Source organism: Chlorocebus sabaeus, chromosome 24, assembly GCF_047675955.1.
Source record: "Chlorocebus sabaeus isolate Y175 chromosome 24, mChlSab1.0.hap1, whole genome shotgun sequence".
NCBI lineage: Eukaryota > Metazoa > Chordata > Mammalia > Primates > Cercopithecidae > Chlorocebus > Chlorocebus sabaeus.
The window spans coordinates 56,996,459-57,021,267 of NC_132927.1; the positions used below are offsets into that span (position 1 = coordinate 56,996,459).

Sequence of the window (24,809 nt, forward strand, 5' to 3'; positions counted from 1 at the left end):
TATTGCAACAAACAAAGTACTGTACTCATGAAGTGTATATTCAAGTAGGAAAAGAGAGAGACAAAAAGAAACAAACAAACAACAACAACAAATAAACACATAAAATCAATAAACCATGAGTTCCAGGAGAAAACTAAAGCAGGGTAGGAGGGATAGGAAGTCACAAATGATGAAGAACAAAATTAACTTCACAAAAGACAGAAGATGAGAAATAAAATAGAAAAACCTCAGCACTAATAAACTTCCAATCAGAATTGCATAGTAAGTTCAGGCTTTGACTGTCTGTCTTTGCTTCAAAAACACAGCAAGAATAAATACTATATAAAAACAAGAAGCCAGAAAGCCATTTCCAGGACCCCAGACAAAGCAAACATCTTCATGAACACAAACCCTCACGGACCTCCAAAGATGAGCATGGCTGGACCTGCTTGGTTCCAGATTGTGATGCAGTGGACAGGGCTTTCAGCGCTCAAAAGAAAGGGAGACCCAAAATGCTCATTCCAGTAGAGAAAGGGGCCCAGGATCTTTGGTTAAAGCCAGGAGCTTCAGGAAAGTGTACAGACATTAGAAGGCAGGCTGATGAAAAATGCTGCCTGAGACCAAGAGGCTGACTGAAGCTGAAGGGCAGCTACACACCTTAAAAATGGGAACAACAGTATGGCCGAGGGGCTCAATAATTGGATGTGAATCCAGCAAATAAATTCTCCAAAGGAAGCCAGAGTCAACTATAAGAAATGATTTAGAAATGTGGGATAGAAGTAACTATAAAACTGTTAGGGAATGGGGAATCCAGAGTAAGAAGGTGAAAACCCAATAGCAATAACTAAACAATAAAAATGAGTTTTTGAACCCAAATTCTAAAATAAAACCTAAAAAATGCTAAAAAGCCAGCCAACAAAATCAATACTCAGAAACGAATTTCCTTCAAATTAAAATGAATTTTATATGGTGCTATGACGAAGACTTTTAAAAATAATACCCCACCCAAAGTACTGATAATGGTGATGATGACACTGATAATGAAAACAGCAGTGATGGTGATGATGGTGTCATTTCTGATGATAATAGTAAACAGCATTTAAAAACTTACTATGTGCCCAACATTATTCTAAGCATTTTACATAAAGTAACACACTTATTCCTTGCACGATCCCCACAACAGTCTGTGAGGTAAATGTTTAAATTAGTCTGATTCTATCACTGAGGAAACAAAGTCACAGTCAAGTTAAATAATAGCCTAAAGAAACACAGCTGCTATGTGAAGAGCTGGAATTCAAACCTAGGTGGGATTCCACCAGAGCCTGTAAATTTATCTCTCTGAAAGAAGAAAATACGCTAAACATTTTGAAAGAATAAGAATTATAAAACACAGAAGCATATATAAAACAAAAATTTTTTGGATATAAAGAGAAATATTAGAAAATGAAATAGAAAACTAATCAAATAAAAATAAAATATGTGTAACAAATTCTTGGCTGAACAGTAAATTACAGAATTAGAAAATGACAAGGTTGGGGGATTCATTTTGAACACAGTACAGAGATAGAGAGATTGTTAAACATAACATGAAACATCAATTATGTCACGTAAAGAAAAGATTGAGAGGTCCCAATAATTGTACATTAGGAGTCCCTGAGGAAGAGAATAAAGGAAATGCTTGACACAATACAGGATGAAATAATGGGTGAGAATCTTAAAAATTACAGAAAATTTTGAGTTCTCAGATCCCAAGCTGGCCTGAAATAGAAGGTGGGTGATATGGTTTGGCTGTGTCCCCACCCAAATCTCATCTTGAATTTTAGCTCCCATAATTCCCACATGTCATGGGAGGGACCCGGTGGGAGGTAACTGAATCATAGGGGTTAGCCTTTCCTATGCTGTTTTCATGATAATGAATAAGGCTCACAAGATGATGGTTTTATAAAAGGAAGTTCCCCTGCACAAGCTCTCTTGCCTGCCACCATGTAAGACATGCTTTCATCTTTCCTTTTATACCATGATTGTGAGGCCTCCCCAAACATGCAGAACTGTGAGTCAATTAAACCTCTTTTCTTTATAAATTACCCAGTCTAGGGTATGTCTTTATTAGCAGCATGAGAACAGACCAATACCCTGGGAAAATTGGATATCCATATGCAAAAGAGTGAAACTGGACTCGTATGTCTCACCACATACAAAAATTAACTCAAGATGGATCCAAGACTTAAATGTAAGACCTGAAAATAAAAATAGTAGAAGAAAATCTAGGGAAAATTCTTCTGGACATGGGTCCAGGCAAAGAATTCATGACTAAAACCTCGAAAGTATAAACAACAACAACAAAAATAGACAAATGGGACTTAATTTATAAGCTTCTGCACAGCATAAGAAAAATCAAAATAGTAAGTAGACAACCTGCAGAATGGGAGAAAATACCTCTAAACTATGCATCTGACAAGGGACTGATTGTCAGATTTACATAAAAGTCAAACAACTCAACAGAAAAATTAAAAAAACAAAACAGAAATAACCTCATTAAAAAGGGGGCAATGGACATGAATACAATTTTTAAAAGAAAATATACAAATGGCCAACAAGTATATGAGAAAATGTTCAACAGCACTAATAATCAGAAAATGCAAATGAAAACCATAATAACATACCATCTTACAGTAGTCAGTATGGCTATTATTAAAAAGTCAAAAAAGAACAACGTTGGCAAGAATGTGGAGAAAAAAGAGCTTTTGGTAGGCATGTAACGTAGTACAATCTCTATGGAAAAAAAAGGTATGGAGATTTCTCAAAGAACTAAAAACAAGTATACATTTAATCCAGCAATTCCATGAGTAGGTATCAATCTGTACGCCATTCTCGCACTGCTAATACCTGAGACTGGATATTTCATAAGAAAAGAGGTTTAACTGGCTCACAGTTCTGCACGCTGTACAGGAAGCACAGTTCTGCAGGTTGTACAGGCATCTGCTTCTGGGGAGGCCTCAGGAAGCTCACAGTTCTGCAGGCTGTATGGGCATCTGCTTCTGGGGAGGCCTCAGGAAGCTCACAGTTCTACAGGCTGTACGGGCATCTGCTTCTGGGGAGGCCTCAGGAAGCTCACAGTTCTGCAGGCTGTACAGGCATCTGCTTCTGGGGAGGCCTCAGGAAGCTCACAGTTCTACAGGCTGTACAGGCATCTGCTTCTGGAGAGGCCTTGGGAAGCTTCTAATCATGACATAAGCTGAAGGGGGAGCTGGCACATTACATGCCAAAAGCAGGAGCAAGAGAGAGGAGGGGAGATGCCACATATTTTGAAACCATCAGATGTGGTAAGAACTCACTGACCATCATGAGGATGGCATCAACAGGATGGCACTAAACCATTCATGAGAAATCCACCCCCATGATACAATCACCTCCCACCAGGACTCGTCTCAAACATTGGGAATTACATTTCAACATGAGATTTAAGCAAGGCAAATATCCAACTATATCACTATCCAAAAGAATCGTTACGTCAAAAAGATACCTTTACTCATGTGTTTAATTGCTGCACTATTCACAATAGCAAAGATGTGGATTCAACCTGTATCCATCAAAGGATAATTGAATAAAGACACAGTGATCTGTCTGTCTGTCTGTCTACCTACTTGCCTATCTACCTACCTCCCTATCTATACACACACACATAGGAATACTACTCTGCTATAAAGAAGAATGAAATCATGTCTTCTGCAGCAACATGGATGAAATGGGAGGCCATTATCTTAAGTGAAATAACTCAGAAACAAAAAGTCAAATACTACATGTTCTCACTTATAAATGGGAGCTAAATAATGTGTAAACATGGACATAGAGTGTGGAATAAAAGACACTGGAGATTTGAAAGAGTGTGAAGGGGGTGAGAGATGAGAAATTAGTTAATGGATACAATTGTGTATGTATTATTTGGGGGATGGTAACACTAAAGGCCCGGACTTCTCCACTACAGATTATAGCCGTGTAACAAAACTATACTTATAACCCCTTAAAATTACATAAATTTTAAAAAGAAATAAAAATAAATGTTAAAGAATGTATTTTAGTACACAAAAAAGGAAAAATGAAGTAAGTCATGGAATGTAAGAAATGGAGGATTTTTTTTTATCAGTGAGAGAGATTTTATACATACTTTGTATTCTTTATATAAATTTGATTCAACGGTACTAATAGTTACCTCGATCTGAAAGAAAAGTATCACATTCAGTTGTTTTTCTTTCTTACTTTTAACTTCTGCTAAACCAGAGAATCCTTACTTAAACCAAACAGTCATCAGGGGAATGAGTACAATCATTTGGTGATTCTCTAGGATGTTGTAGATACGTAGATCAAACAGAGATCCAGAAAGAATGCAGGGATATGCTATAGATAAGGACTTTCATTTTGTCAGATGGTAAGTTATCAGATATAACACATTAAAAGCTAGAAAGCTAAACATTTCCTGAAATAAATAAAAGCAAATAGATTTATTAAAGGTAGCCTATTAAACTGATTAAGTCTTTTTGAATTAAATATAGGGAATAAGGCTGACAGGTTACCTCTTTATAGTTAAATGGCTTTGGATTGTAGGTAAGATACTAGCAGTGCCAGACAATTTATGTTCTCTGACAGACTTCCTCATCAGTTATACATGTGTCATCGTTAATAAAAATGTCACAAGACAGACATCTAGGGAAGAGTATCAGGCTAAGATCAATTCAGTTATTCTCAAACCTTGTCTCATATCAAACCATAACACAATATAAGCTCATAGACCCTTCTATTCTTCATAAATAATTAAAAGTTAAAATCCCTTTTCTCTGTCAAGGACAAGCCATGGGGAATGAACAGAAATAAACAGGCAATCTACTAATAACAGACACAAAAACTTCAGATATGTATACAATTCAAACTGAAATTCACCACTCTTTTTGCAAGTTGGGTAAATACGATGCTTTCCTTTAATGAGCCATGGAGAAAGACTGATTGATTACAGAGGATGTTGCTTTATGGTTTACTGTTCACAAATCACTGATCTCTTTATTGTATTGTCTATATATAGTAATCTGTTTTATCCTTCTTGGGTGTTTTTTTTTTCTTTTGTCGGTGTGGGGGTGGTGGGTGGTGGGGAACGTAGAGGGGACAGGTTGGGGAGAATTTTATATCTTCAAAATTATCCTCACATATCAAAACTGACAGGCCTCTGAAGTTTAAAAGCACCTTTCCCGATTCCAATTTGGTAAAAGCAAAAACAGATTTACACCAAAGAGATGACACATATAAATTCTGACCTTGAAGCCTGGGGCCTGCCAATTATAAATTACAGATTTCTAGGCCTATTTTTCTTGCAATATCAATAGGACATAAAAGCTAGCTATTGGATATAAAATAAACAAATCTATACAATTCATCACAAATAAACTCAAGCAAGCTGGGAAAAATATTTTTAAAAATAGTCTTCACAAAAAGCATAGAAGTCTTCTCTTGTTTCTCTCTGAAATTCACATTATCATTAAACAATTTTTGAGACACTTATTAAGCCAAAAAAAAAGGTGAACTGAAAGTGAACAGAAAAACATCTTTAAAAAAAAAATCACAGAATTGCTGATGCTATACTCACTATATTAAAATACTAGTTGAAATCTAATTTCTATAAAATGCAGCCAAAAAGTTAACCAATCAGCAAACAAAAGCGACAAGCTAAGTCTGTTTAGGTAGAATATTCAGTTACAATGTGCATGTGTGTGTAGGAATGGAAGCCATAATAATTTTGAACCAAATACATCTTAAAGTTTTGATGTTTTTAACACTTTTCTAGGTCCCTTGTTTTTCATTGTCAACTACAGACATATATTCATGCCTATTAAATAAAGACACATATACATACGATTTATTGTCCCATTTCTTTGAAAATTTCTTTGACTTCTAAATGAGTTGGTTAGGTTTGCTTCATCAGAACCTGTGCTTTCTAAATAACAAATATTTATTTTCTAATTTAAAACTACTATAGGTATCTGGGGATAATAACACATTTACATAAAAAATAAGCAAACATCAAAAGATAATATTTTAAGCATAACCATCCCATTAAAATTTGTGAAACTGAATAAAGTAAAAATTATCAATGACAATTTAATTCCAATCTTTTTATTAAAATAATTTATTCTCAAACTTAAGGTTTAAAACTTTTGTCTCTAAGATTTTCAACATTAAAAAAAAAAGTATGTGATGGTTAGAAATCATCTGAGAAAAGACAAGTAAACATTTATGTATAGTAAGACCTATAGAACAGTACTTTCTCATATTTAGAGAGTTTTCTTCCCTGAAATGTATTTTAGGACCATTAGTAACAATAACAGGAAAACTTATAGTCTTAGCAAAAATGAGAAGATTTACATAATTAGAAAGCATTTTAAAACAACTCCATTCTGAAATCATAAAATACGTCTTTGTGGTATTTGTTTGCTCTATTAAAGCAAGCCAGAGTATTTATTAAAACAAATATATTATCATTTCTTGCTTCAGTAAAACAATTGTTTCATTAGAGTTGATGAGCATTTTTAAAATGCACTAAAGCAAAGGGATATCACACTCAGAAACGTAAAACCGCTTACAACCTATAATCCTGGTCTACCTTTGGTTTTCCTGAAGGAGATATGAACGCCTTTTCTTTTCTCTCTCTCTCTCTCTCTGTGTGTTTAGCATCAGAATGCTACAAAGATAAACTTTCATAAAGTCCCAACAACTAATTAATTCAAGAATATGCTATCTTCACTGCAGAAATAATAAATAATGGATTTTGAATCATTGGTCCTTTATAGGAAATTGTACCTCTGATTGGCAAATTTTGAAGCAGCTCACCAGAGACAATAAAATAAACAAAAAGAAATAGGCTTCTGAGAAAAAGGCCAATTACCTTTCTTTTCTTAGACAAAAGAATTTTTCAGAGTTTCTTGCATACTAATTCATAGTTTTGTTTCTTTTTTCACTTGGGAAAATGCACAAATTTTTGGTACAGAGAACTGGTAATGAGCAAAGTTTTAATCTGAATACCTGGGTTTCAATACTGGTTTTGACAAACATCAGTTGTGTGATCTCTGAACCCAAGGAGATAATATCAAAATAAGGGACAACTTAAGGATTACTAACAGCAACACTATGCTTAGTGTATAATAAGCAGTCCATGAATAATGTTAATATAATAAATATTCCTGCAAGTATTCACTATCATCATCATTCTTATTATAGAGATTTTAGAGATCACATCATCATAATGCTTTTCCATTTCTGCTTACTAACAAGTGATTCTTCAATGCTCAAACTCTGTGATATATCCTATGATTTCTGCAAAACGTATTATGAGGTTCTGAACATATTTAGGGTCAAATGCAAAACATATTTTAAAACAGGTAAGAGAAAATGTGTAAGGACTTAATTTTCTTCTTATAAGAACATTTCTTTATTGAGTTTTAGAAAATCTCTTTACAGTCTTGAAGAAAAACGTGCATCAAAAATGTGTGTATGTATACACATATATATATACGTATATATGTATGTATAACAGTATATGTGTAAATGAAATAGAAAAAAGACAATATTTCGGCCCATCTAACTTATTTTTATTTTATTTACACCATATATATTGCCACTGAACTAACTCTATTACAAAGAAGACATTAAGGTAAAACAGTTACAAATGGCTTAACCACTAGAGCTCTTAATTCATACTTTTCCCTGTAAAGTAACCCAAATATCTTGCTCCAATGCATAAATGCAGCATACAGATATATTCCATTAAAACCACCCGGATAAATTTATAAAGCTCCTACTCTCTATAGCACATTATTTGCATCTTGTTTAAAGTAAGGACCTGTTTCAAGGGTCTAATGGGAATTCTATTCCTCTGTAAATAAACGATTAAGCACAGCCATTTTGCTTTAATTGCACAATCACCTCGTCCTTTTTAACCTCTCCTATTCCCATACGTGAACCTTTTAATTTCAATCATTCATTCTTGATTTCTCATTTACAGAAAATGTCAAACATATACAAAAGCAGACAATATAATATAAGGCCTTGCTTTTCAAAGTGTGTTGATGTACATTTGAGTTTTCTGATTTTTGTTATTATCAATGTTGTTTCTAAGAATATTCTTGTACATACCAATGTTAGATACATGCAATAGATTTTCTTGGGTAAATACCTAAAAGTAGTATTACTGGAACATATAGTATGTAAGTATTCAACTTTATAAGATGATACAATGTTTCTTAAGAGAAGTAGGCCAGGTGCGGTGGCTCACGCCTGTAATCCCAGCACTTTGGGAGGCCGAGGCGCGCGGATCACGAGGTCAGGAGAGCGAGACCAACCTGGTTAACACGGTGAAATCCTGTCTCTACTAAAAATACAAAAAATTAGCCGGGCGTGGTGGCGGGTGCCTGTAGACCCAGCTACTTGGGAGGCTGAGGCAGGAGAATGGCGTGAACCCGGGAGGCGGAGCTTGCAGTGAGCCGAGATCGCGCCACTGCACTCCAGCCTGGGCAACAGGGTGAAACTCCGTTTCAAAAAAAAAAAAAAAAAAAAAAGAGAGAAGTCACAAAAATTTATACTACGCCAATTCATGCAACCTTGGTGATCCATAACCCTTCAAACACGTGATGCTATAAGATTGAAATCTATACTAATTGGTGTAAAAATGGGATTTTATTGAATTACTAACTTGAGATTATGTCACATTTCTTCCTAGGATTATTGGGTCTATGTGTCTTCTATGACATGTCTTTAGCTCATTTTTGATTGAATTTTCATCTTATTGATTTGTGGGAAATCATTTGTTCTTGATACTAATCATAAGTAGGTTACATTTTAGAATTAATATCTGTAATTGGTCTCTTTCCTTTGTTTTTGAAACACGTTTTGATGAACAGAAATATTTAATTTTAAGATAGTCAAATCTTTCCATGAGTGAGGCATACATTTAAATATTTCTCCATATGGATAAAATTTTCCCTACCCACTTACTGAAGAGCCCCTCTACTTCCCCCTCAATGTTCAATGGAAACTGTTATATTTCAAGCTTTTACATATATTCCTGTGTTGTTGCGATTGCTATTGAATTGTTTATCCTTGAACCAATGCCACATACTAGTCTTGATAACTAAAACTTCACAATCAGCCTTGACATTTATTAGCATGAAATGCCATCTTTGTTCACTTCAGAATTTCTCTAGGTTATTTTTTAATCTACACATTCCTAAATATTTTAGAATCAACTTGTTAAGTTCTATAATAAGTGATGAGGGTATTTTTATTAGAAATTTGTATCACTGCATCTATAGGCTCATTTTGAAAGAACTAAGCATCTCTAGGATGCACGGTCCTACTATTCACAAACATAAAGATGGATCACCTTTTATTTACTTTTTATTTAAAGTATTCTAAATATTTCAGTAGTTTTATGTAGCTACACATTATACATCTTTTGGTAAATAGCTTCCATGGTACCTTATCATGTTTTCATTTTTGAAGACGGAATCTTTTAACTTACGTTTCCTAATTGTCTACTGCTAGTAAACAAATGTTACTGATTCCACATATTGGGTTTTACCTTCAGAAACTTGCAAACTTCCCTTATTTCTAACAATTTGTAAATTCTTTTTTAAAAACAAATAATCAGATCATCTCCAAAGCATGGCAGTTTTATTTCCTCCATCCCAATGTTTATACCATAAATATCTTTATCTTAGTTTATTGCACTAGCTAGCAGCTAAGACTAGTATATAGTTGAATAAAAGTGGTGATAATGAGTACAGTTCCTCAGTTCCTTCTACCTGATTTTTTTAATGCTAGTATCTTCCTACTTAAAATCATGTTTCAAAGATTTTTTTTCCCACAGATACAACATGTTAAAAAATTCCCTTAATTTATTAAGATTTTTTGTAATACGAATTTGTGTTGGAATTAATCAGATGTTTTATGCAACTATTAATGTAATCATGTGATGTTTCTCATTTAATTCATTAATTTGGTAAATAACATCAATTTTCTAATATTAAATATATATTTGCAGGTCTGGGACAAAGCCAATCTGACCATTTTATATAATTTTTATACAATATTAGATATTCACATTTATGATTGTGAATGAAATGAGCCTAAAATGCTCACTTCTTGTCCTCCTTTGCTGGCTTTGGTATCAGAATGCTATTGGCCTCACATTTCAGAATATGGGGAGCAAAACTGAAAAAGCATTACATCTAACGGAAGGCTTTTAAATAAATGCAGTAGATCTATCATCCCATGATGTGTAAAAAGTTTACTTCAATATTTCTTCAAACTGCTATGTGTAAGGAGGGGAGTACATACGTGTTTCCGTCTGCTTCTTGTCTTCATAACCTGTGTCTTATCTACAGATATATTAACGGTAAAAAGAACTAGGCCAGGCACGGTGGCTCATGCCTGGAATCCCAGCACTTTGGGAGGCTGAGGCGGGCAGATCACTTGAGGTCAGGAGTTGGATACCAGCCTGGGCACCACGGTGAAATGCCACGTCTACTAAAAATACACAATCAGCCAGGTGTGGTGGCAAGTGCCTGTAGTCCCAGCTACTGGGGAGGCTGTGGCAGGAGACTCGCTTGAACCCGGGAGGCAGAGGTTGCAGTGAGCTGAGATCGCACCATTGCACTCCAGCCTGGGAGACAGAGCCAGACTCCATCTCACGGGGAAAACAAACAAACTAGAAAGCTCTTCTTCCACCCAGGTGGTTTTAATAAAATGCAGTAAAGTTTAATGGAAAATATTCAAAGTAATGCTACTTAGGTAAGAAAAAAAAAAAAAGAAACAACCACTTCAGGATGTTGTGAGTTATAAAGAACTAGAGCCTTTGCATATTTAAAGGAAGAAGTATTCTTCCTCAAGTAATCATCTAGAATTGGTGAAATGCATACCTTACCCAAGTGTGTTTCAGCCTAGTGAAAAGGGACTGATCTAGAAATAAATTAAAAGAAAAACATAGCAATATTATTTATCTTACAATAAAGCCAGAAAACCTCAATTGTAATTGGAGTATTAGATTGGCATTAAAACCAGAAATTCAGGACTGTGTGGATAAAAAAATTTGAATGTTCAAAAACATGTTTAAGAGACATCTTTCATATGTTTTAGAATTATAGAGCTGAGTACAGAAAACTGCAGTAAACTAACTTATATTTTTCAGATTTTCTTGGCTTAAGAAAAGATTATTTCTCAATTGCTATCCACCCTCTACTTTCAACATGGACAGTTACTCTGTAAAATACGTATGTGCTCAAGGAAACATGACACACTAGCTGAAGTTATGAAGAACTGCCCATCTGTCATGCATATGAATTCCTGAAGGTAACCTGAAAGCCTTCATTTCAATTAAAATGAAATGGAACCGCATGTATACAGTAGATTCAGACTTTCTATTAGTTTTTTCTTGCATGTAGCCATTGGGGATAGTCCATAATCTCACTGTAAAATAAAATAAAATCAAAGGCTACCTTAATATTAAAAGATCATCTATCAAAAATATCAAACACACCTTGACATTGCTTAATCCAAAATGTTCTCACTCCATTCCTTGAAGGAAAAAAAAAAAAAAAAGAGCACTCTAAATCTGTATGAGAATAATCAAATACTTGTTTGTTTTTTCCCCCAGAATGGCAGATTGAAGCTTTTAGCATGCCTCGGCCACTTGGAAACAGCAAGAAAGTGCATAAAGATCAACTCTGTGAGCTTTAATTCCAGAAGGAAAATGGGAATCCACTGGAATCCTAAAAGATACCCCAGATCCAGGGAAGAATGCAGACAAACAGCCCTTTTGACTCATCCAGCTGGTAACAGTGAGTGAAGTGCCAACACGTGAAAGAGACAGAGAGCTTCCCTCTGTGACTCATCTTTCCTCTGGGGTCAGTGGAGAGAACTTTGTTTCTCCCAAGCCCTGGAGTTAACATGGTGAGAGGCTTAAAGACACTGACAGGGAAAGACACCTGGAAAAGCTGCAGGCATTTTCCAAGACTCAGGACCAGGAGCAGGATGTGATTTTTAATCTGGGTCTATACAAAGTCAGCCAGTCTGTGTGGCAGCGTAGTTGCACATGCATTTTAGTCTTGAGCCAGAGATTGGAATGCCTGCCCTGGAGCTGGGTAGGGGCCTTCGCAGGCAGAACAGAACTGTGGACAGTGCCCCAGTAGCAAGTGCCGGAACTCTGCTCTCCTCTGCAGCAGGCTTAGGGGTGGGATGAGAGCTGCTACAGCTGTGGCTTCTCCTAGGTGACAAGACTTGCAAGCAGAGCCAGCTTGGGGACCTGGAACCAATCTGCATGTGCCATTTCTAGGTGTCCAAGCATGCTCCCCTCAGATCATGGTAAAGTGGGACCTTCTCTGCTCCACCCTGAAGCAGAAAGCCAGGTATCTGGAGCACCCACTTGCCTCGACCAGCATCCCACCCTTCATGGATATAGATCCTAATGAGCACAGCCCTCTGCGCTTCATGCCCAGGAAGATCTCCAGGTATTCAGAGTGCTCGCTCACCTGGTTCAGCAGCCTGTGCAGCCCCATCCTTCTTGGACATATATCGTAGTATATATGCTCCACACACAGACAAATATCCAGGCATTTGGAGCACCCATTCACCTGGATTAGCAGCTTGAGCTGTCCTACCCACCCTGGGCAGAAATTGTGGTACAGTAGGACCCTCTGCAGTCCATGCGTATACATATCTCCAAGCATCTGGAGGATGTACTCTCCTAGATTAGGAGTGTAGGCCACCCGTCAACACCCCATCACCATACAGAGAAATTGGGGCTGAGGTTTCCCAGCTCTAACACCAGGCACACCTCTAGTTGCTTGGTGACCACACACTGAATTCTCTCCTAGCACTGGTGCTTGTGTTTACCATTGGGGGACCTGTATGCCTACCCAGTCTGGCTCTGCCAGTCATGCCCACTGAGCAGGGAGCTCAGACTACTGTGCACCCCATGGCTCATCCCTTTGCCTGAGACAACAGGGATTCTCTCCCAATAAACAAGAATCAAGTATATATTACATGTATATACCATGCTGGCTATAGTTGACTCTTTCTCTTAAACGCCAAATGCCACCTTGTAGGTCAAACTGCACAGCCAATATAAAATCTGCCAAAAGAAGTACATAGCACTATAAAAGCAAAGCCAAGACACCCTACCCATGATCCTGTACATCCACACTCCCTAGTGAGGCAGGGAAAAGGTAAAAAGAAAGAAAAAAAGTATTATAGGGCAAGGGGAAAAAAAGAAAAAAAAATCCTACCTGCACAAAAATAATTACAAAAAGTAGAAATGTCAGCATCTCCAGATGAGAAAGAACTAGTGAAGGAATACTGGTACCATGAAAAAATCTGAATGTAGTGACACTACCAGTAGATCACATTAGCTCTCCAGCAATGGTACCTAACCAAAATGGAAACTCAAAAATAACAGATAAAAAAAATTCAAAGGCCAGGCGTGGTGAGTGATATGGTTTGGTAGCGTCCCACCCAAATCTCAAATTGAACTGTAGTTCCCATAATCCCCACATGTTGTGGGAGGGAACAGGTGGAAGGTAATTGAATCATGGGGGTGGTTTCCCCCTGTTGTTCTCAAGAGGTGATGGTTTTATAGGCAATGGCATTTCCTCTGCTGGCATTCATTCTCTTCTCTCTGCCGCCTTATGAAGAAGGTTTTCCCTTCGCCTTCCGCCACGATTGTAAGTTTCCTGAGGCCTACCCAGCCATGCTAACTGTGAGTCAATTAAATATCTTTTCTTTATAAAGTACACAGTCTCAGGCAGTTCTTTATAGCAACAAGAGAACAGTCTAATATAGTAAGTCATCTCTATAACCCCAGGACACTGGGAAGCCAACGTGGAAGGATTGCTTGAGGGCAGGATTTTGAGACCAGTCTGGGTAATATAGCAAGGCCCTGTCTCTATGAAAAAAATTAACAAAAATAAGCCAGGCAGGGTGGTGCACACCTACAGTCCTAGATACTCAGGAGGCTGAGACAGAAGGATCACTTGAACCCAGGAGCTCAAACAAGGAGTTAGCTATGATCATGCCACTGCACTCCAGTCTGGTTGACAGAGTAAGACCCTTTCCCCCCACAAAAAGGAAAAAAAGAAAAATAATTGAAAGTATGGATTGCAAGGACGCTCAAGGAGATCCAAAAAAAGTTTGAAAACCAAATCCAGAAACTTCTAAAGCAATCCAGTAAGTGAAGAAAAAGATAAGCTTCTTAAAAAACAATCAGAACTTCTGAAATTGAAAATCTCAAAGAATGTCAAAATGAAAGTTTATCAATAAACTGGCCCAAGCAGAATAAAAAAATTCACAGCTTGAAAATTGGTGTTTTCAACTAACCCAGTCAGACAAATATAAGGAAAAATAAATTTTAAAACATGAACTAATTCTTTGAGAAATATGGAATCATGTAAACAAACACCAAACTTAGGAATTATTGGCGTTCCTGAGAGTGAAGGAGAAAAAGTAAATAACCTGAGAAACGTATTTGAGGGAATAATTCAAGAAACTGTTACTATTCTTGCTAGAGAAATAGCCACATACAGAAAACCTAGAGAATGCTTGCAAGATACTATACAAAATGAACGTCATCAAGTAATATAGTCAGCAGGATGTCCAAGATTAATGCTAAAGAAAAAGTCTTAAAGGAAGCTACAGCAAAAGGGTATATCATGTACAAAGGGAACCCAGTCAGGCTAACAGAGGACATCTCAGCAGAAGCCTTACAAGCCAGGAGAGACTGGGGCCTATGTTCAGCACTCACAGAGAAAATAAATTCCAAAAAAGAATTTAATTTTCTGCCAAACTAAGCTTCATAAGCAAAGGAAAAATAATATCTTTTCCAGACAATCAAGTGCTAAGGAAATTTGTTACCACTAGACCAGCCTTACAAGAGAACCTTAAGGGAGTTCTAAACATGGAAACAAAAGAATGATAGCTAGTTCCCTCACCCCTCCGCCACACACACACACACACACACACACACACACAAACACACTCACTTAAGTACATAGCTCACAGACCCTATAAAAAAACCATACAATAGAAACTACAAAGCATCCAGCTAACAACTTCACAACAGGATCAAAACCTCAAATATCAATATTAACCTTGAATATAAGTGATCTAAATGTCTAACTTTAAAGGCACAGAGTGACAAGCTGGACAGGACCATCCATCAGCTCTTTTCAAGAGACCCATCTCAGAAGTAACAATACCCCTGAGCACAAAATAAAGGACTGGAGAAATAATATTATTTGGCAAATGGAAAACAAAAGAGAGCAGGGATCACAATTCTTATATTAGATGAAAAAGACATTAAACCAACAATGTTGAAATGACAAAGAAGGATGGTACACAAAGATAAAGGGCTCCATCCAACAAGAAGACTTACCTATCCTAAATATATACACACCACCCAACATTGAAGCATCAAGATTAATAAAACAAATATTTCTACACCTAAGAAAAGACTAAGAGAACCACACAATAATAGTGGTAGACTTCTACAACATTCTGACAGCATTAGACAGATTATCAAAGCAAAAAACTAATTCTAGAATTAAATTCAACACTACCAATTAGACTTAACAGACATCTACAGAATAATACACCTATCAAACACAGAATATGCATTCCTCTCTTCTGCAGATGAAACACACTCCAACACTGACCATATGCTCGGCCATAAAGCGAGTCTCAATAAATTCAAGAAAGATTAAAATGATGTCAACCATACTCTCTGACCATAATGGAATAAAAATAGAAATTAATACAAAGAAAATCTCTCAAAACCACACAATTATACGAAAATGAAAAAACTTGCCCCTGAATGACTTTTGGGTAAAAAACAAAATTAAGGTAGAAAAAAATAAATTCTTTGAAATAAATAAAAATAGAGACATAACATACCAAAACCTCTGAGATGTAGCAAAAGTAGCATTAAGAGGAAAGTTTATAGCACTAAACATCTACCTCAAAAAGTTAGAAAGATCTCAAATTAACAATCTCACATCACACCTAGAGTAGCTGGAAAAACAATAACTAAACCCAAAGCCAGCAGAGAAAAAGAAATAACTAAAATCAGAATGGAACTGAATGAAATTGAGACCTAAAAATCCATACAAAGAATCAACAAAACGAAAATTTGGTTTTTTGAAAGGATACACAAGATCGGTAGACCACTAACTACATTAACTAAGGGGGAAAAAATAGAAGATGCAAATAAGCACAATTTGAAAGGACAAAGGTGACATTACAGCCATTCTCACAGAAATACACAAGATCTTCAGAGACTATTATAAACACCTTTATGCACACAAACCAGAAAATCTAGAAGCAAATGAATAAATTCTTAAAAATACAAAATCTTCCAAGATTTAATCAGGAATAAATTGAAACCCTGAAAAGAACTATATCGAGTTCCAAAACTGAATCAGGAATGAAAAGTCTACCAACCAAAATAGCCCTGGACCAGATGGATTCACAGGCAAATTCCACCAGATGTACAAGGAAGACCTGGTACCAATTCTACTAAAACTATTCTGAAAAATCGAGAGGAGTAACTCCTTCCTAATGCATTATACAAAGCCAGCATAGCATCATTCTAATACCAAAACCTGGCACAGACCAACAAAAAAAATAACTACAAGTCAATATCCCTGATAAACACACAGGCAAAAATCCTCAAAAAAATACAAGCAAACTGAATCCAGGAGCACACCAAAAAGTTAACTCACCAAGAAAAAGAAAGCTTCATTCCTAGGATGCAAGGTTCGTTCAACATATGTAAATCAATAAATGTTATTCACCACATAAACAGAATTTAAAAACACATACAATCATCTGAATACATGTGGAAAATACTTTCGATGTAATCCAATATCGCTTCATGATTTAAAAAACCCTCAAGAAACTAGGCATAGAAGGAACACACCTCAAAATACTAAGAACCATTTACGCCAAACCCACAGTCAACATCGTGCTGAATGGGTAAAAACTGGAAGCATTCCCTTTGACAACTGGAATAAGACAAGGATGCCTATTCTCACCACTCCTATTCAACACAGTAACAGAAGTTCTAGCCAAAGCAGTCAGGCAAGAGAAGGAAAGAAAAAGCATCCAATTACCAAAAGAGAAAGTCAAACTATGTCTCTTCACTGAGGATTTGATTCTATACCTAGAAACTATAAAGACTCTGGCAAAAGTCTCCTGGGACTGATAAACCACTTCAGTAAAGTTTTGGGATACAAAACCAATGTGCAAAAATAAGTGGCATTTCTATAATCCAATAACATTCAAGCTGAGAGCCAAATCAAGAACCTAATCCCATTTATAACAGCCATGAAAAAAAAAATACCTAGAAATAAATCTAACCAAAGTAGTAAAATATTTCCAAAAGAAGAACTATAAAACACTGCTGAAAGAAATTACAGATGACACAAACAAATGGAGAAACATTCCATGCTCATGAATTGAAAGAATCAATATCATTAAAATGGCCATACGGCCCAAAGCAATCTACAGATTCAATGTTATTCCTCTGTCAAGCTACCAGTGTCACTTGTTCACATAACTAAAAAAAATAAAAATAAAAAAAGATTCTAAAATGCATATGGAACCAAAGAGAAGCCCAAATAGCAAAAATAATTCTAGGCAAAAAGAACAAAGCTGGAGATATCACATTACCCTACGTCAAACTATACTATAAGGCTGCAGTAACCCAAATAGCATGACACTGGTACAAAACCAGATACAGGGAACAATATAACAGAATAGAAAACCCAGAAGTAAAACTGCACTCCTAGCACTATCTAATCGTCAACAAAGTCAACAAAAATTATTAATGGGGAAGAACTCCCTATTCAATAAATGATGCTGGAACAGCTAGCTAGGCCATATGCAGAATAATTAACTTGGACTCCTACCTAATAACCTATATAAAAATTACCTCAAGATGTATTGAAGATTTAAACATAAGACCTTAAACTATGAGAATCCTAGAAGAAAACCTAGGAAACACCATTCTGAACATCTGCCTTGGGAAGGAATGCATTAGAAGCCCTCAAAAGAAATTGCAACAAAAACAAAAATTGATTGTGGACTAAATGAATTAACTTTTGTGCAGCAAAAAGCTATCAACAGATTAAACAGACAATCTATAGAATGGGAGAAGATATTTGCAAACTATGTGTCCGACAAAAGTCTAATATTCAAACAGCAGACCCCTCAGCAGAAACCCCCTAAGCCAAAAGAGATTGGGGGCCAATATTCAACATTCTTAAAGAAAATAATTTCCAGTCCAGAATTTCATATCCAGCCAAACTAAGCTTCATAAGAGAAGAAATAAAATCATTTTTAGACAAGCAAATGCTGGGGGAATTTGTCACCACTGGCCTGCCTTGCAAGAGCTCCTGAAGGAAACACTAAATATGTAAAGGAAAAACCATTACCAGTCACTACAAAAACATACTGAAGTACACAGACCAATGACACTAAGAAGCAACTACATCAACAAGCCTGTAAAATAACCAGCTAGCATCATGATGATAGAATCAAATTCACACATAACAATATCAACCATAAACATAAATGGGCTAAATGCTCCAATTAAAAGACAGAGAATTGCAAGCTGGATAAAGAGCTAAGACCCATTGGCATGCTCTATTCAAGAGACCCATCTCACGTGCAAAGACACACCTATGCCCAAAATTTAAAAACAAAGAAAAATCTACCAAGCAAATGGAAAACAGAAAAAAGCAAATGTTGCAATCCTATCTGACAAAACAACCAACAAAGATTCTTGTTTAAACCAACAAAGATTTAAAAAGACAAAGAAGGACATTATATAATGGTAAAAGGGTTCAAAACAACAAAAAGAGCTAACTAACCTAAATATATCTGCACCCAATGCAGGAGGACCCAGATTCATAAAACATGTACTTAGAGACCTCCAACGAAACTTAGACTCCAACACAATAATAGTGGGAGATTTTAACACCCCACTGTCAATATTAGACAGATCATCAAGACAGAATTAACAAAGATATTCAGGAGATGAACCCAGCTATGGATCAAAGGGATCTGATTCTCTACCCAAAAACAACAGAACATAAATTTTTCTCAGTACCACATGGTACTTACTCTAAAATCAATCAGATAATTGGAAGTAAAGCACCCCTCAGCAAATGCAAAAGAACTGAAATATAACAAACACTCTCTCCGACCACAGCACAATCAACGAATGGTTCTACCAAGAAGATTTTATATAATCATATGTTCATCACAGGACTATTCACAATAGCAATGACATTGAATCAACCTAGGAGCCCATCAATAGTGGACTGGATAAAGAAAACGAGGTACATACATCCCATGGAATATCATGCAGCCATAAAAAACGAATAATGAAAACATGCCCTTTGAAGCAACATGGAAGCAGCTAAAGGCCATTATCCTAAGCATATTAGTGCAGTAACAGTAAACCAAATACTGCATATTCCCACTGGTAAGTGGGAGCTAAACAATTGTTACTTATGGGCATAAAGATGGTAGCAATAGACGCTGGGGACTACTCGAGGAGAAAGGAAAGGAAGGGGAGAAGGGTTGAAAACCCTACTTTTGGGTAGTATGCTCACTACTTTGGTTACAGGATCTATCATATCCCAAACTTCAGCATCATGCAATATACCCAGGTAATAAAAGGGCATGTGTAACCCTGAATCTAAAATAAAATTTAAAAGAAAGAACAACCTGTCAGAAGTCAAAAAAGTAACACTGAACTCTCCGTCAAAATGAGATTGCACTCATGCATGAAAATAAATAACTGATGACTGAATGCCTAATCTTACCTGATAAAACATCTCACTCTTTAAAAACATAAATACATATTAGACTTTTTCCAGGCGCCAAAAATAAAATATATAGTCTGGGAATTAATAACAATTTGTATCCCTCCATTAAAAGCATTATGTCATTTATTTACTTCTCCTTTTTTCTGATAGTTGCTTCATGTGAATCTGGCTTGACTTTTAATAGAACAAGTTTCTATCTGATTACCTGAGTCTAAATATTCCTTAGCTCTTTTAGAAGACACATCCTTGCTACGGTCCCAATTTCATATCATTATTCAATATTTATCCTCTACCAAACTGCCTAAGTCTCTAAACTCTATGTAGGATAGAAAAAAATTAAATATTTTATTAAATAGCAGCAAAAAATGTTCCCAGATGATAGTAACTCCTCAGTCAGGTCTTAATAATTTCTTCCAACCATTTTTTTTGTAGTCTGGTCCAGAATCCATACCGACCTTAACGCTCTGCTCCCTGCTGCATCATCTTCATTTTGGAAACAGCCTTGCCAACAAGTATAAAGAATGTATAAATTCAGTTATTCACTAGCCTATTCTGTATCCACGTAACAAACAAAAATAAATGAAATGAGCATTCTTTATTCTGACTTATTAAATAGCATCAAGTTTAGCGAGAAGCTCATTGCAATAGTTCCCAAACCTAGATAACTAACGTTATACTAAAGCAAATTTTCACGTTGTTGCATATTTTCCCCAAATTGTTATAACAGATTAAGGCATCACCTAAAAATCTCTTGGAAGCCCACATTCACTTTGCTGTGAGTTGATGCCAGCTATTTCAAACATGGGTCAAAGTTCATTTAGAAATAATAACAATGTTACCATTCTCTATCTATAGAAAAATAAGTGAGAGGAATCCTTGCTTGCCTCATACTCCATTTGAATAAATAAATCACAGAACATTAGTAAATTTATTAGAACTATCTGAAAAGTGTTACTTTGTTATAATTTTACCTATACATTCCCTTACCATCAAGTCTGAATTACACCAAGTCCTTTTGCGGGGCAGACATTAAATTGGGTACAAGAAAAGAAACTAAGACATAAAGATGAGGGAATCAAACGGTTAAGTTTTTCTAAGCAAACCTAATTATCCCAAATTTTCATCAGGAAACTCTTATATTACCTCACAATATAATACACACTAGAGATACAATGATGGATGAGAAATGCATCTTTATGGCTAGGCACGGTGGCACCCAGCACTTTGAGAGGCCGATGTGGGCGGATCACTTGAGATCAGGAATTCAAGACCAGCCTGGCCAACATGGTGAAATGCTGTATCTACTAAAAATACAAAAAAAAAAAAAAAAAAAAAAAAAAAAATTAGCAGGGAGGCAGAGGTTGCAGGGAGCTGAGACTGACTCACTGCACTGCAGCCTGCATGGCAGAGTGAGACTCTGTCTCAAAAAAAAGAGAAATGCATCTTTATCCTCAAAGAGCTTATAGTCTAAGTAGGAGGAGATCAAGCTACATCAAGCTAAAATTGGAAGGAACTGTTAGAAGAAACTGAGAACATGAACCTAAAGGGACCATAAATAGGAAACAAAAGAAGCTGGAGACAAAGAGAGCAAGAACAGTGGCAGGAATTCTAGGTTACCAGAACTACTAGTATTAATGTTTTCAAATTAAATTCCACTCAGCTATACAGAAGTTGTATTATTAATCCAACTGTATTTAAATAATAAAATTGCTTGAAAATATGCTGAATATATGTTAGACTCAAAATATACACGTTATAAAGACATCAGGCTCTGAAGAGTTTAAACAATACTGGTGCACTCTGTGTGTGTGTGTGTGTGTGTGTATACATATATATACACAGACACATATGTATATGTATAAAATTTGTGTAAAACAGGCTTATTATTTTAGAGGCCAGGGAAGTTCTTTTTAATGGCTATTACATTAAAATATTTCAAAATAGATTATCAATTAATTTTAGTGATTCACAAACTAATATCTCTTATGGAAACAATACAATAACTTGAGGAAAGGACAATAGAGGAAAAGGTACCAAAGTAAGCAAGTAGATCTGTGAGTAATTCCCTGCAATAATGGATATAAGGCATGGCAATCTTGAAAATATCAACCACCCATCCTGTTCTAATCCCTTCCACTTGCTATTGCATTAGGAATATGGTCTTGTTACTAAATTGTTCCAAGCTTAGTTACTCAAGAAGACAGTTTGGGCAGTGCGTGGTGGCTCACGCCTGCAATCCTAGCATTTTGGGAGGCTGAGGTGGGCAGATCATCTGACGTCAGGAGTTCAAGACCAGCCTGCCAACATGGAGAAACTCTATCTCTACTAAAAAAGAAAAAAAAAAAAAAAAAAAAAAAAAAATTAGCTGGGTCTGGTGGCACATGCCTGTAATCCCAGCTACTCAGGAGGCAGAGGCAAGAGAATCGCTTGAACCAGGAAAGCAGAGGTTGCAGTGAGCCGTGATCACGCCATTGCACTCCAGCCTGGGCAACAAGAGTGAACCTCCATCTCCAAAAAAAAAAAAACAGAAAAAAACAAAAAAAGAAGACAGTTTGATACTAACTAGCTAAGAATTTGATGTTAAGTATAATAGCTTAGCATTCTCACAATGATAGGTGCTCACATTATCACAAATGTACTTATTCAGGATATTTAAAGAGAAATATAAGAAAAAAAAACTGTATCACACCATACACCTGTGTGACAAGAAAATTTATTTCTTTTCATATGTATGAAATTTCAAAATAGTCTATAAAGACTCACTTCAAATTTGCTATTAAGGAATCCAACTATCTATTGCATATTTAATACCTTGTTAAACAACTACTATTTAGTGGCTTCTCCACTCCCTTTACTGAATGACATCTCTTCAGCAAGAATCAACTTTGGAACACAAAATCATTTCATTATATAGTATCCTGAAATACTGTCTTAATAAATAAAAAATCCTAAATAAGATGAATTAATAGCTCAGAAAGATTTTTTTCTTCATTAAAAATAAATACCCAATGTTAGGAATATAAATTTAGTTTAAATATTTGCCACATAAATTAATAATACACCAAAAAACACAAACATACTTGTAATAATATCTCTGAGAAAATGACAATATTATAACGTTTTTCCTATTTCTCCATCACAACACAAATCTATCCTAAAAGTAATGTGTTAAATAACCTTACAAATTTTTGTATATTCAATAAGAACATGCATTGTAACCTATGAATACTTGAAGTAGAGTCACATTTTGAAACCAGTATGTTAATTTTATGCTAAAATCCACAGACCAATAAATACAGTTATCAATAATTCTTATGTTCCTGGCCTTTCCAATACATTACAAATAACTTTATTTTCTTTTTCTAAATGTAGCAAAATTTACTTTAAAATTACTATAAACTGACCAAAACAAATGATATTAATCAGAAGTCAATTATCCTTTTAGGGAGAATAATGATGTGGTGATGGGGGGGGGTGGTATCTGGAGAGAAGAGAATTGGTAATCCCAAATTTCAGTTATACCACATTCTTCTCCCTGCTATTGGGGTTAGACTTTCAGGGGAGGATTAATCTCTGAAATGACAGAGAGACCTAGGACTATCACCTTACCAGCAGGTCTCAGCAACGAGTCAACAGTTGATTGGGGCTGTTAGGCAAGGACAGAAAGAAAGAAAGAAAAGCAAACTGGCTTCTTCTCTCACAAACAATCCAGACTTTCCTAGATTTATAAAATTTCAACTTTAAAAATATCCAAGTAAAGAAGAATGAAAAGTAACTTATTGACTAAATTTTCATGAATAAAGGGCCAATGGACTAACTGCACACCTCTAGAGTTGAACCAAATGAAATTGCAGATTTTGGAGATCAAACAATTCAACCTAAGTTACAAGAAGCTTAAAAATTAGAAGATGATAATTAAAACTAAAGGAATTTTAAAATATCTTGTATTTATTACTGAGATATATTAAAATTGTAAAGTGTTCCACACCTACATATATTTAATAAAATTTTGTAACCATCTTGAATCAGGAAATATCATCCAAAATTACGACGATATTTTGATAGGATAAAAAGCAAAAAAAAAATGCAACACAAATCAAGTAAGTAGGACACTCCCCTCTGGAACACGGACAGGCTGGATGCAAGGGGCACCCCCCACATTGTTACACATGATTGTTACACATGATTACCCAGGAAGATGGGTTTTGGGACAGAAGGTAGAAATTGAGTTGAGGATTTGACAGTTTGCTGAAACAGAAAAATTGTGACTAGTTGTCAGGAAAGGTCAGCATCCAAACTCCAGCCAGAAAGAAGGATCAGCATATTGTTAAACTGAAAAGAATAATAAAAATATTTATAAGAGTTGGTGGAGTGAGCAAAGCAGTAAATGGAGAAGTTTAGTTGGGTAAAACATTTTGCAAGAGTTAAATAAAGATCATGGCTCTAAATCATATCCAGAAATCAACTTCTATTGGTCATCTCTGTATTAGCTTACCTAAAAATCAAATTAACATGCTGAGTTCAATTATTGAATGCAATGGCTATAATGTTAGATGACAGCAAAGGAAGGATGTATGCTGTGAATGTTAAAAATACAAGCAGATATAATTCACATGAAAACTGGAAGTAACAGCAGATTTAGAAGAAGTGCCAAATGGTGTGGTAAATACGGAATTTGGGGAACAGGTAAAATTAAAAACATAGCATGGGATGTCCCCCATTATATCTCCTTAGTCAGTGGCATTAATTATTCTAGACTATATTAAGCAGATTACAACCTCAGCCAACAACAAATTTTATTCAATAAATATTTAATTTTACTGTTGGGGGCCTTAGGTTTCTGATTATAAAAAGATAGAGTTGGATTAGATAGTCTGTAAGAATCCTTTTATATTTACAACATGATTC

At 35.7% G+C, this 24,809-nt stretch overlaps 1 protein-coding gene across 10 annotated transcripts in view; it reads right to left on the reverse strand.

The window, feature by feature from the left end:
* Nucleotides 1-24,809, reverse strand: part of CEP128 (centrosomal protein 128) — a 442,691-nt gene that overhangs the window by 170,445 nt on the left and 247,437 nt on the right. Inside the window, exon 21 of one of the 10 annotated variants that reach the window (XM_073011228.1) lies at nucleotides 14,536-21,205. The exons of the other annotated variants lie outside the window; for them this stretch is intronic. Coding sequence (XP_072867329.1) covers nucleotides 21,102-21,205 — 104 coding nt within the window. The 3' untranslated portion in view covers nucleotides 14,536-21,101. Of the gene's footprint in view, nucleotides 1-14,535; nucleotides 21,206-24,809 lie in introns of those variants that run through there. 10 annotated transcript variants of the gene reach the window in all.